Here is a 13,781-nt window from a genome sequence, read left to right as displayed (position 1 = left end):
TATCTACCTAAAAATGAGTGCAATGTGATCTTCAGATTGTGTCCAGTTCTTAGGCCAGTGTGCATGCGAGCGCGCACACACATGCACACAGACAGACACACACACACACCAATACCAAACATGTGTGATACTTTTCTACTTCGTCAAGTGCTAGCATAGCCTTATTTCATTTGAGCCTTGTCATATTCCAGTAAACTATTTTAATTTAGTGATTACAGGTCTGATCCCTGAAGCCAAACAACCTGAATTGAAGCCTGGCTCTGACACTTACTAGACATGTAGGTGAGCTCAGTAACTTCAGTCTCCCTTGCCTTGTTCATCAGTGAATGCAAATGACAAACACACCTACTTCAACCAGGTGCCGGTGGCTCACACCTGTAATCCTAGCTACTCAGGAGGCTGAGATCTGATCATGATTCAAAGCCAGCCCAGTCAGGAAAGTCCTCAAGTCTCTTATCTCCAAAAAAAAAAAAACCACACCAAAATGCCAAAAGTCAGTGCCCAATCTCTGACTCAGACTGTGTTCATCCTGGAGCCATGAAGCAGAGAAAAAGGTCCCAGCAGGGCCTTGTATGTACAGATGGTGAGGTAGGAGGGAGGTCTGTTAACCTATGTCTGAATGTGCCCTTATAAGTGGTATGTCATGCACACTGAGTTAACATTCGATACCAGATGAGAAGTGGATAAATGTCAATGACTTCCCAAATAGCACCAGAGAAACTGATATTAATGCACACGCCCTGCCCTTCTCCCCCAGCAAATTCTGCTGGTAGAAATGAGTAGTTTAGGATATTCTTTTTTAAATAGAGATTTGCCTGGCCAAGAAATGACTTTCTATGGCCAATTTTCCCTTGATGCCTTCAGTTATTCAAAATCCCTCTTCCCTGTACTTTTAAAATTCAAATTTTCATATTTAAGGGCTTGATAGTATAAAAATAAACCCCACAGAAGCCTCCCTCTTCTCACCCCAGACATTTTCTTCTCCTACTGTTTTTTAGACCATGAAGCCTACAGATAGAATACATTTGAACTCCTGACCTATATTTATGTCTGGCCAGCATCTGTGCCTTTGAAAAACAAAACTGGTCTGGAATGGAAAGCCCTAGTAGATGAGGCTCCCGAGCCTGATCCCCGTTGGCTGTGTCAGACCATTTGGCCATCCTGTATGCCGAGCCCTGCTTACTCCATAGCTGCCCCTTGCGTACTGCTGATCGGCTGAGACCCCTGAGAAGAACCTCAAGAGGTCGAGTTCTCCCAGCCTCATCACGACACATCCTGCCAGGGCCATCTGTTCATCCCTGCTGCCAATAGTTACATGTCACATTTGTCCCTTTTGAGTCCAGCCTCTGAAAGCTATAATGAGGGCTCTTTTAAGACAAATTACATTACAAGCAGTGTTTTAAGTTCCTTCCAGGAATAAGGACATGCAGTGTGACCTTCAAAAGATGTCATTTAGGCACTGGTGGCACAAACCTTAATCCTAATTACTAAGGAGTCCAAGGAGGATCACAGTTCAAAGCCAGCCCAGGCAGAAAAGATTGTGAGACCCTTATCTCCTGTTAACCAGCAAAAGCAAAAGTGGAACTGTAGCTCAAGTGGTAGAGTACTAGCCTTGAGCAAAAAAGCTAAGGGACAGCTTCCAGGCCCTGAATTCAAACTCTGTACCAGCACAAAAAGGAAAAAAAAATGGAAGGGTAATGAAAACCATGAGGCAGTTACCTGTTACTTTCCTTTCTTCCCACAATTCAGATTTTTTTTTAAGTATTTTCTAGAAATTTCCCTTCTCAGGATGTGAGGTTGAAGTGGATGCCAAAAATTGGAATGAGCAGATGGCCTTTTCCTGAGAATGAGCAGAAGGCCTTTTCCTGAGAATGCAGTGTGTGCAGTTTGTTGTAACCCAGTTTTCTACAAGAAAGTGTTGCCATAATATTTAGAGTGAACAGCCTAACCGCTCTAAACTACAAGGTTAAAAATCCCAGGGCTGACATTGTGTAGCTGTCTGCTTCTCTTATGATCTACCTGAGGAATAGTAGAGACATTTAGCTGGTCTTAGCCCTGACCCTTGGGAGCACTAGATGACACTCCGCATGCAGTGCTGTCTCCTGCTGCATTTCATTCCAGTGTCCATGCTCTTCTCTTCGTATGAACGTAGTCCATCGCCCCTGCCAGGCCTTCTTCTGGTCCCTGCCAGATATATACCACAGCCGCCGGCCAGAAGAGCTTTTTGTGGAAAGCAGTGGAGTTTTCCAGGAGAAGATAAGGAAAAAGAACCTCCAATGGACAGATCATAGAGAAATAAAGACTTTCCTATGTCACTATGATATTATTCCTAACTGCACTCACACGAAGAGAGAGAATACAGGAAGCTGTCAGAATCCTTTGGTTTTACTAGACACAAGATACACACACACACACGTTCTTATCCTTTGGTTTTACTAGACACAAGATACACACACACACACACACACACACACACACACACACACACACACACACACACACACACACACACACACACACACACACACACACACACACACACACACACACACACACACACACACACACACACACACGTTCTTTTCCCTTAATTTTTAAAATGAAGATATAGTCAAAAGATTGATTGGAACCTTGATATTTTTTTTTTTTGCAAACCAAGTTTTCAGCTTGAGACATAAAACTTGGCTTAAAAGTGTGTGGATTAAGCTGGAACTTGGTGGGAGTTTTTTGGTATTTGTGGCACTTGGAATCAAACCCAGGGACGCATGTTATTCTACATATGTTATTCCACATCGCTTAACCCTAAGCAAGCTCCAACTTTTTTTGTGTGCAATAAATAGATTTTTTTTTGGTTGTTTCTTTCCTGGCTGCCTTAAGCTATGAAAAAGATGAAATCATGAATTTCTCTTGGAGCAAAGTAAATAACATCTATTAATGCAAATGAAATGAGACTTGAAGTCACAAAGACATTTGTTTTATTCCTTCAGTTAGATGTGCTGGGTATTTGTGTAGCCTTGTCTTATAGGTGTACGTAGATTGTGCATGAGTCTGGTCACTCAGAACAGCGAGGTTATGAAACCAAGGCATTGGCTTTCTGGTGAAGTTTGGTGTCAGTGTGTGTAGTGGTGGTACAGGAGAGCCCCTCAGTCAGGCTGCCTGCACTCAAGGTAGTCTACCTTATGCATGTGATTTGATAATCACAAAGTCTTCCTGGCCTCGCCTGCTGTGTGAGGAGTAGTCATCTCTACAGGATTGGGGGTGGGTTGGGGAGGGTGCCGAATGAGATATGGCACAGTTTCTCACACTGTATATTGCTATGTAGTGACTGCTCTTCAACTAATATTCACCTCGGCGCTCAGACCTCGGGCAGATCCAGTCATTCTTCTGACTCTTCAAGAAACATGTCAGCCTACTTTGCTGCTTATCCAGGATATCCTTACACCAAACAAGAACATGCCACAAAGGGACTTTCAGTGTGAGTCACTAACCAACTGGAAAGGCAAAATCTGACAATTAGAAAACCTGATGAGAGCACATGCAATCAGTCAGGTGTTAGCTTGTGAAGGCTGAATAGGTTCAGAAAAAGGCAGGTGTAGCTGCTCAAGAAAAGGAGAGATTGGATGGTTGCTGGTGGCTCATAGCCTGTAATCCCAGATCTGAGGATTGCAGTTTCAAGCTAACAGGGGCAGGAAAGACTCCTATCTTCACTCAACCACCAAACAGCTAGAAATGGACCTATGGCTCAAGTGAAAAAGGGCTAACCTTGAGTGAAATAACTAAGGGATAATGCCCAGGGCCTAAATTCAAGCACACACACACACACACACACACACACCTCTAAATTCACACACACACACCCTTCTACCTGATTTGGGAGTGTGGAAGATAGGAACGTTCAGCTGTGCCCTGATGTGTCTGTGAGGTATGAATCCTGCTGGCTCATCTCTATGTGTATGTCTTCCATCATAGGCTGAGCTCATTGGAAGCCTCACCCACAAACTTGAGATCCTCCAGGAAGCAAAGGGGAGTCTACTCATGGATATCAAGCTTAACAACGCCTTGGGAGAAGAGGTGGAGGCTTTGATCAGTGAGCTATGCAAGCCCAACGAGTTTGACAAGTACAAGATGTTCATAGGGGACTTGGACAAGGTGGTCAACCTGCTGCTATCCCTCTCCGGGCGCCTCGCCCGGGTTGAGAACGTCCTGAGTGGCCTTGGGGAAGACGCCAGTAATGAAGAAAGGGTATGTGGGCTAGCAGCGCAGTTTAAGGAGCTTTCTGTCTGAGCCTGTGCACACACGAGAGGTGCAGTTAGACATGGCCTCTTTTCTCAAGAAGATTGTGGTCATCTTAAAATATAAGTGGCCAAGAGAGAAAGTGGCTTCTGCCATGCCAGGGTGTAATGCTGACCCTTAGGACTCAGAGCACATGTGGGAAAGTGGTTAACAGGTGCCCAAGTGCATGTCCTCCCAGCTGCTTCCCCATGAGGATAAGTGCTGTGCTCTAAAACAGAGCTGGGCCACAAAGGTAACAGGGGTAATGGAAGGGCAGGAATATAAACTCGAAGCTCCAGGGACTCCGCTGTGAGGGGCCCAGGCACCAGCAAAAGGCACTGAGGCCTCTTCTGTGTTTCCTGCAAGGAGGAGCCCAGCTAACAATGCACTGGCCTCCCTGGGTAAAATTCACCTAAGGACTTTCATTATGTCCCATCTCATAAATTCTTACTATGTCCTACATCCATAAAAGGGGCCAGGGGTTCCCCTTTTGTGTTTGTTGAAATAGAGGCTCACTGTGTAGCCCAGGCTGTCCTGCAACTGGTAATATTCCACCATGCCCAGCCTGTCGACATGAGCTTTTTATTCTGATTGGTGCTTTGTAAGAACCTGAAAATAGCCAAGCACTGGTTGTTCCCCCCTGTAATCCTAGCTACTCAGGAGGTTGAGGTTCAAAAGCCAGCCTAGGTACAAAAGTCCTTGAGACTTCATTTACAATAAAAACCAGTAAAGAGCAGGACCAGAGGCATGCTTAAGAGGTAGAATGCCAGTCAGGAGCAAAAGCATGAGGGCCCTGAGTTCAATCATAGTGCCAGCACAAGAAAAGAAAAATAAAACTAAGCATGAATAGAAATAAGTAGAGCAGGGGCCCTGTATCTGCCAGTAGAGCACAGTAGTTATGCATTGGAGATTACCCATAAGGCTTCAGTGGAACTCTGAAATACATATAAAAACCATTTATGCTAACGTTGGATGTACTGAGTGGTGGGCATTTGCTGTACACTTCTAATGTTTACAATGGCATATGATTTTTTTAAAGGTGAGTTCAAAGTTCTGGTTTTCGTGTGTATGTGTTGTTGTTTTTTTTTTTTAACCTCTAGTTACAGTATTTTGAAAAGTGCCTATATTCACTAGATTTACTCCCTCAGGGCTGTTTTAGGGCTGTTTCTGGTTAAGGAAAGCAGCCTATGAAGATGGAGGTATTTGTGAGGTAATGTTGTACTTTCCCTCCAGGCGTTGCCATATGAGATCTCACAGCTGGCTAGGGGATCACTTTAGCATGAAAAGTCTGAACAGTAAAATGTCATTTTAAAGTTTTTACAGTTTTAATATGAATCCCTCATTTTTTTATTCAGAAGCTGAATAAACCTACAAGTTGGAAATTAATGTCTTCAGAGCTGGGGAATATTGCAATTGTTCTACATTAGAGAGAGACCCTGAAATGTCAAAAAAAAAAAAATCCCCAAGTCCTGTTAACACATAGAGTTCAGGATTCCTTCTCCAGAGACTTTCAGCCAGTAGACTAGAGGCTGCGGGAGCCATTATCATAAAAGTCCTCAGGATGCCTGGATGATCAATTGCCTCTAAGATTAGACCCCAAAAGCCAGGTCATTACCCCAACCATTTTACCCCCTCATCCTGAAACTACCAAGTGACTTCATAAGGGAGAAAGGCATGCTATATAAGTACAACAACAAGGTTATAAGCTGCTCTTCCAACTATCAGTCTCCTTACTGACTGTATTTGAAGTAATAACCAAGCACTTGAAGTATTTTTTCTTTTGTCATTTGTGGGGCTTGAACTCAGGGCCTGGGCGCTGTCCCTGAGCTTTTGTGCTCACGGCTAGTGTTCTACCACTTTGAGCCACAGCTCCACTTTCTGTTGGTTAATTGAAGCTAAGAGTCTCACACTCTTTGTTGCCTGGGCTGGCTTCAAACCACGATCCTCAGTTCTCAACCTCTTGAGTAGCTAGGATTACAGGCATAAGTGACTGGCACCCAGCTGAAACTTAGATTTTTTGCAGTCCTATATAACATTGCCCTATGGGTGACCTATCTCGCTCCTCCATCCCTCCCTCCATCCCTTCCTCTTGCCCTGTGCTAATCTTTTCATCTTTCCTTGGCAGAGCTCTCTGAATGAGAAAAGGAAGGTCCTGGCCGGGCAGCACGAGGATGCGAGGGAGCTCAAGGAGAACCTGGACCGCAGGGAACGCGCCGTGTTGGCCATCCTGGCCAATTACCTCTCAGAGGAACAACTCCAGGATTACCAGCACTTCGTGAAAATGAAGTCTACACTCCTTATCGAGCAGCGAAAACTAGATGACAAGATAAAGCTGGGCCAGGAGCAGGTCAAGTGTCTGCTAGAGAGTCTTCCCTCCAACTTCACTCCCAAGACCGGGGCCCTGGCTCTGCCTGCAGACCTTTCGAGCTCAGGGACCCCCGTAGGGCGCTGTGCTGTCACCGGCCTGGGCCCCACATTAACCTCTCCACTTTAACCTCTTCTAAGAGACCCCACCAAAAGATCATCACTTCCCTCAACACTATTTAATCTGCAGTGTTTCACTGTCAACCACCATGTAAACTCTGGGTGATTGGGGTTTTCCTGGATAAAAGGAAGAAAATTCTATCCAAGAAGAAGCCTGGGTTTTCCTTCTTGCCTTTCCTGATTGATCTGAGAGCTTGGATGCTGCTGGAAACTTACCCCTTTCTCTTATTACTTAGTATTAGAAGGAAAGTTAGTGAAACTGTGACCAGTGCGTGGATAGTGTTTGGGCATGTAGGTTTTAACAGACCGAGGCAGCTGAGATCAGTGAGTGTCACCCTCAGGAATGTATCCATAGTGGCCTTCCTCGCTGGTAGGCAGCGTGCCCTGATAACCGGGTACACATACCATACATGAAGGGTCAACAACACGAAGCCTTAAAAAAGACACACACGCTGAGAAGGAAGTTGTAAAGCCTTGAACTTTGTTATTATTTATATTTTTAAAAATGAAGATCATGATGTCTGTGTGCTAACCACTTATTTGATTCTGTTTTGTGGTGGATGTAGACAATTATGTTTGAACTTTGTACTTTGTGAAAACCTTAATGAAGAATTCCAAAGACAGCCGCATCAAGCGTGGAGACTCGTTTTTTCTTTCCTTGTTCTCGTTACTTGTCTGATTATTTTTTATAAATATCAGCCAGTATTCTATACTTGCATTCAACTGAGGGAATCCGAGTTCCCTTTCTGACTTGGTCAGTAGTCTCCTGTACCAATCAGCATCCCCTGGCTTTCTCAGGGGGAAGACTTTAAGCAAAATGCTTATCCCCGTGTTTCCTAGTACTAAATTTTCTCAAGCCTCTACAACTGGAGAAGGAAGTTCAGCATTCAAACCAATTCAAAACATTCATGCGGTCATCCCATACAGTTCACTCTGAACTATTGCTGATTTAGTGAGATATATTTATCAGGCTATTTCAATGATGGTTTTTGAAAAGTTGTTTTTACTAAATTATCAAACCTATCAATTATACTTTTAGTATAACCTCTGGATTTGTACCACGGTGGTTTGCTGGTGGCAACTCAGGGGATTCTGTTGCCCAACTTGGCAGCATGTTAAACTGGAAGGTGGGAGGAGGAGGCTGTGGGCCACTGGCCAGGCTGTTTCTAGCCACTGGAGATGGCAGAAGCCTCCTACTTTGAGCAGGTGGTTCCTCCTGAGTGCATGTTTGCTCAGAGCTGGTAAAACACCAGAAAAGCTGGGCACCGGTGGCTCACGCCTGTAATCCTAGCTACTCAGGAGGCTGAGATCTGAGGATCACAGTTCAAAGCCAGCCTGGGCAGGAAAGCCCATGAGACTCTTATCTCCAATAAACTAGTAGAAAACGAAGTGGCGCTGTGGCTCAAGTGGTAGAGCACTCGCCTTGAGCTGAATTGCTGAGGAACAGCACCCAAGCCCAGAGTTGAAGTCCCTCGACTGACAAAAAAAAAAAAAAGGGTTGTGTGCTAGTGGCTCATGGCTGTAATTCTAACTACTCAGGAGGCTAAGATCTGAGGACTCAGGTTTGAAGCCAACTTGAGCAGGAAAGGTCTGTGAATGTATCTCCCATTAACCAGTAAAAAGCCAGAAATGAAGCTGTGGCTCAAGTGGTAGACTGACACCCTCCAACCAATCAGGCTTGGACAGCACCCAGGCTCTGAGTTTAAACTCCAATACTGGAGCATATGCGTGTACACACACCCCAAAGATACACCAAATGCCCTTTTTTTCCTTAGTTATATTTTTATTGCCTAATGGCATTTTTTTATCATCTGGTTAAGAGATCAAGACTTTAGTTTCATCCCAGTGCAGATGGCTTATGATTAACTTAGAATCCACACAGCACCCAGAAGTTGCTGGTAAACAACCAAAGCTATTGCTTTTCTTTTCAGATGACATACACTGTGTGGCGCCCTTAGTAGAAATGGATCAGTACCTTGCTTTCCCAGGAATGGTTTCAAAGGCTTCACACATTCCCAGTCCCCATCTCCCCCATCTGGACAGGCAGGGACCACAGTCCATAGCCACACTAATCACGAGAGACAAAAACTGTATCTGGCTGACAAGTCCTTAGAGTTGGGCCAAGCCAGGAGCCTGGAGTCCACCTCACTGGGTCCTCAGGTCCTGCAGTGAGACCAGCTTGGAGCTGGCCAGCAAATGCCTGCTACTCAGGAGTTGACTTCCATTTTCTTGGTGACTTTTCTAATTCATCCATGAAGAAGTGACTCCCACAGCAGAGTGACAGGTGATGATTGACAGGCCACAGCCCATGTCCCTCCCTTTCATCACAGTGTGTTGCGTGAAATGAGTCAGGTACCAAAGTGGGGCTTTGAAATCTGATTCTCGGGGAAAGGTGACATGTATTGGGACTTAACCTCTGTGCTTTGAAGAAATGACTAACTTGGCTTTCAGAATTTACATTTGATGCCTGTAGGCAAGAAAAGAAGCCTGTGTTCTCTTCCCTTCAACATTTTGCATTCTTCTCCCTCTATTCAAAGGTTCACATCAGAAGCCCTTCCTCCTAACAGGATCCCCCCAGAGAGAGCATGGGAGCAGCCGCAATGTGCACTTCAGAACAAATCTGAAATCACTGAGCATGCTTGTTGGGGATCAGTCATTTCAGCCATGCTTCCTGTTACAAATTAGGTGGGATGTTGTGCAATGCTCAAATGAAACAACTGGGGAAATGGGGGAAGGACAATGTCCTGCCACAGAGTCAGCAGGTCTGCCTGCCCTGGGCCACGTGGGGAAGTCCTGGGCCTGTCACTACCTGCCAGGTGACTCCACCTTTTCTCCTGCTGTTTTGTTTCTTGTGGCCGCTCAGCCCCAAAGAATGCAGGGAGGAGTCAGAGGAAGTGTCTGGGTTTCTCTGAGACACTATCGAAACCAAACAGTTTGTATTTTGCAGCAAGGGAACATTTTACATTTCATTTTGCTCAACTGGCAGATTCGCTAGACTGAAAGATTAGCCCGTTTGGGTTAACCCTTAAGAAACAGTGGCTACATTTGAGGTGAGGAGTTAAGAGCTTGAAGGAGGTCCCCTGGGAGGATTTAAATCCCAACTCCCCTAGCAATCCATTGCTAACATCTGATCTAAAGTCACTAGAAGTTTAATAATTAAAACATATGCCTGGAGGTCTACCTTTATAGTTTATATCAGTACTGAGACTTGAACGCAGGGCTTGGGTGTTATCCCTGAGGTTTTTGTTGCTCAAGGTTAGCACTCTGCCACTAGAGCCACAGCTTCACTTCCATGGTTTGCCCACTGATTTGCGCTCCCTGGGCAAGCAAGAAATAGCCTGGGCATGCAAATGCATCAACCAACAGAATGACCATGCCTACAGAAAGGGTGGCCACTCAGTGAGAACCTCTGGGTTGCAGGTGACCGGGAAAGATTAGAGTTGGTATTGGCATTGAGCCCAGGGCACAGATGGAGACAGGAATCTTTTAGGGCTTGGGTTCATAGTAGGCACAGGAGAAAGTTACCAACAAGCTGGAGCTGTAAGGTACTGAGACAACATACATTTTGGGCATAGGCAATGGAGAAGAATTCAATTAGATACCCTCTTGCCCACACCACTCACCCAATCAAGCAACAGACTCTAAGGCTAACAGCAAGACTGCAGACAGCCCTCAGCTTATAATGGATTAACATGACTTCTTAAAAACTTAATGGTACAGAAGTGCATCCATATAGCCATTTCATTTCACTTTCAATATAGTATTCAGTAAATCACCTGAGTCTTCAATAGTTTGTAAGTCTTCTGAGTCTGGGCTAAGCTAGGATGCTCGGTAGGTTAGGTTTATCAAGTGCATTTCATCGTACAGTATTTTCAACTTGGTACAGATTTAATGGAACATCGTCCCATTAGAGGAGCCACTGTCTTTCTTCCCCTCTTACTGCTCTAGCGCCCTCTGCTGAGAAAGAGGAGTATGGTGCTCAGTGTGAAGGAAAGATGTTAGAAGGGATTTGCTCCATCATCTTAGTGAAGAGCTGAAGGGCAATAAATTGGTAATGGGCACAGATATATTCTTCTAGATTATCACCATAGATTATCTTCTGGAATTACTGAATTTTATAGTTGCTGATTGGCTAAGAACCATTTCTCAAAGAAAATAACATGTATCAAGTGGAAAGCCCATTTATTGAAGGACAAAGGGTTAAAAAAAAAAAAAGTTCCAATGCTCCCTCCATCTGCACTATTCAAAATGCCCAACTATAGGTGGGAATTGAGGCCAGTTTAAAGTGGGTATAAGCTGGGCGCTAGTAGCTCATGCCTGTAACCTTAGCTACTCAGGAGGCTGAGATTTAAGGGTCACTGTACAAAGCCAGCTGGGGCAGAAAAGTCCCTATGAGACTCTTATCTCCACAATCAACTCAAAACCCAGAATTGGAGCTGTAGCTCAAAGTGGTAGAATGCTAGCCTTGAGTAAAAGAGCTCAAGGACAGTACCTAAGTCCTGAGTTCAAGCCCCACAACGACAAAATAAAGTGGGTGTGTTATATCTATCAATCTCAGTCTCTGAGCTCTGCTCTTAAGGACCTTTGTGTACTTACCTGTGGGTATCTCTTCTTTCTGTGTCTCCATGTCTCTTACATACTTGTCATCTTGTTTGTTTGGTTTTTGTTTTTGTTTTGCCAGTCCTGGGGCTCAAACTCTGGGCTTGGGTGTTGTCCCTGAGCCCCTTTTTGCTCAGGGGTAGTGCTCTACCATTTGAGCCACAGCACCACTTTCAGCTTTCTTTGTGATCAATTGGAGATAAGAGTATCACAGACTTTCCTCCTCGAGCTGGCTTTGAACAATTATTCTCAGATCTTAATCTCCTTAGTGGCTAGGATTATAGGCGTGAGGCACCAGTGCCTGGCATCTTCTTGTTTTTTTCATTCCCATGACTTTTTAAAGAAAAAGTTGGAACAAGTAAAAACTAGAAGAGGAAAACTCTGAGTAAAGTAGAAACTTAGCATTTTTGAGTTGAAAGAAAAATTAAGCGTTTTACATCAGTCAAGCTAATATAGAAGGTGTCTAAAGAAAGAGTTTTAAATATTGTTTAAGTACATGTGAATAGATGAAAGCTATATCCTTTCTCTAACTAATGCATGAGGTGGCTTTGTTCTATAGTATAACAATGGAATAATTGTTTTAAAGGACCAAATCAACAAAGAGGGCTCATGGACAATGAAAAATTTTAAAGCTATTTTCTGAAGGCAAAAAGAAATAAAATATACAACCATTTGGTTTGAAATTGTTTGGGGAAATTTTTCATTTGTCTGTCAGTATTGGGGCCTGGACACTGCCCTTTAATTTTTTTGCTAAAGGCTGGTACTTTACCACTTGAGCCACAGTCTACTTCTGGCTTTAGATGGTTTAATTGGAGATAAGAGTCTCAGTCTCACAGATGTTCCTGCCCAGGCTGGTTTTGAACCATGATTCTCAGATCTTAGCCTCCTGAGTAGCTAGAATTACATGAGTGAGCCCCCAGTGCTCAGTGTGCATGCGTGCGTGCGTGCGTGCGTGCGTGCGTGCGTGCATGCGTGTGTGTGTGTGTGTGTGTGTGTGTGTACCGGTCCTAAGGGTTTGACCTCAGGGCCTGGTTACTGTCCCTAAGCTTTTATGCTCTACACTGTAATGATAAAAGGAATGATAAAAGGCTAAAAGGAAAAATGATCAAAAAACAACTAAAACAGCTGGGTGCCAGTGGCTCACACCTGTCATCCTAGGTACTCAGAAGGCTGAAATCTGAAGATCCTGGTTTGAAAACAGCCAGGGCAGAAAGGCCCAAGACACTTTTATCTCCAATTAACCACCAAAAAACTGGAAGTGAAGCTGTGGCTGAAGTGGTAGAGGATTAGCCATAAGCAAAAAAGCTCAGAGACAGTGCCTAGGTCCTGAGTTCAAGCCCCAAGACGAACACCAAAAACAAAATCAAAAAAAGGCTAAAGCTAAAGTAACTTGTTAAGGACACAAATTATTTTAAAAAGTAAATTGTGACATTAAAGACAATACATGTAGGAGGGAGCAAACTGTAGAGCTTGTTTTTGCAATCAAGCTTGACTTACCAGCTTAAAATATAGTTAAAAGTATAAGGAATTTTATTTTATTGTTGTTATCTTCAGGTAACCTCAAAGAAAAAGGCCGATAGTAAACATACAAATGAATTTTTTTAAAAAAGGACCTAAAACATACTATCAGAGAAAACTATCAAACTTCAAAAGAGGAAAGGCAATAAAGAACAAATAAACTACAAAACAACAAAATCAGATGTTGAAAATGGATTCATTTCTTGAAATTGTGTCTTGAGAATGGATTAATTTCTCCAATGGCTGAATGGATTTTTTTAATCCATTTCTGTAAGAGACAAATATTACCCTGAAAGAACATCCACAGATTGAAAATGAAAAGATGGAAAAGTCCAGGTAAAAAAGACCTGGGAAAGCTATCCTTATTTCAGACAAACTCAACATCAGGTCAAAATTATGAAAAGGGACAAAGGCACCCTGATATGTGAATGTTAACTTCAAAATGCAAGGAGATATGACAAAGTAAACAGGACTCAAGAAACAAAGGACCTCTACTTAATTTGTCACGTCATTCCTAGATGACTCCATGTTCTTTACCTCATATATGGTATATACATGTGCACATCTGAGGGAAGGTAGGAGGAGGGCACAGAATCAGAGGGAAACTGGAAAAAATACAGCAGAGGGGTCCATCAGCTGCACTGGACATTGATGAATGTGAACTAAGCAACTCAAGGGCAGTGATGGGAGGGAGGGAATGAGAGGGAAAGAGGGAACAGCTAACACTAAGCAAAAGGAAAGAAATGTACAAATCACCCCATTTGGAAGAAATAGCTGTACTGTCAAAGTTTGTAGAGTTCATAAGCTTTATAGACCATGATAATGACAATGTGCCTTGTGAAGGCTAAAATGTTTTTGTGACCTTAACTAAGTATCACTATGCCACAATACTGTGAAATTTATGTAAT

The 13,781-nt window shown here is 43.6% G+C and overlaps 1 protein-coding gene across 7 annotated transcripts in view; it reads left to right on the top strand.

Moving 5' to 3' along the window:
- The window catches only part of Shroom3 (shroom family member 3), a 310,920-nt gene extending 303,541 nt beyond the window's left edge, over positions 1 to 7,379 (top strand). For all 7 annotated transcript variants that reach the window (XM_070012980.1, XM_070012979.1, XM_070012985.1 and 4 more), the window contains 2 exons: positions 3,970 to 4,242; positions 6,398 to 7,379. In XM_070012980.1, coding sequence (XP_069869081.1) covers positions 3,970 to 4,242; positions 6,398 to 6,766 — 642 coding nt within the window. In that variant the 3' untranslated portion in view covers positions 6,767 to 7,379. The remainder of the gene's footprint in view (positions 1 to 3,969; positions 4,243 to 6,397) is intronic.
- Positions 7,380 to 13,781: the final 6,402 nt, after the last annotated feature.

The sequence above is a fragment of the Dipodomys merriami genome, unplaced genomic scaffold, assembly GCF_024711535.1.
Source record: "Dipodomys merriami isolate MVZ:Mamm:240054 unplaced genomic scaffold, mDipMer1.0.p SCAF_9, whole genome shotgun sequence".
Classification (NCBI taxonomy): Eukaryota; Metazoa; Chordata; class Mammalia; order Rodentia; family Heteromyidae; genus Dipodomys; species Dipodomys merriami.
This window is presented reverse-complemented; position numbering and strand designations above follow the sequence as displayed.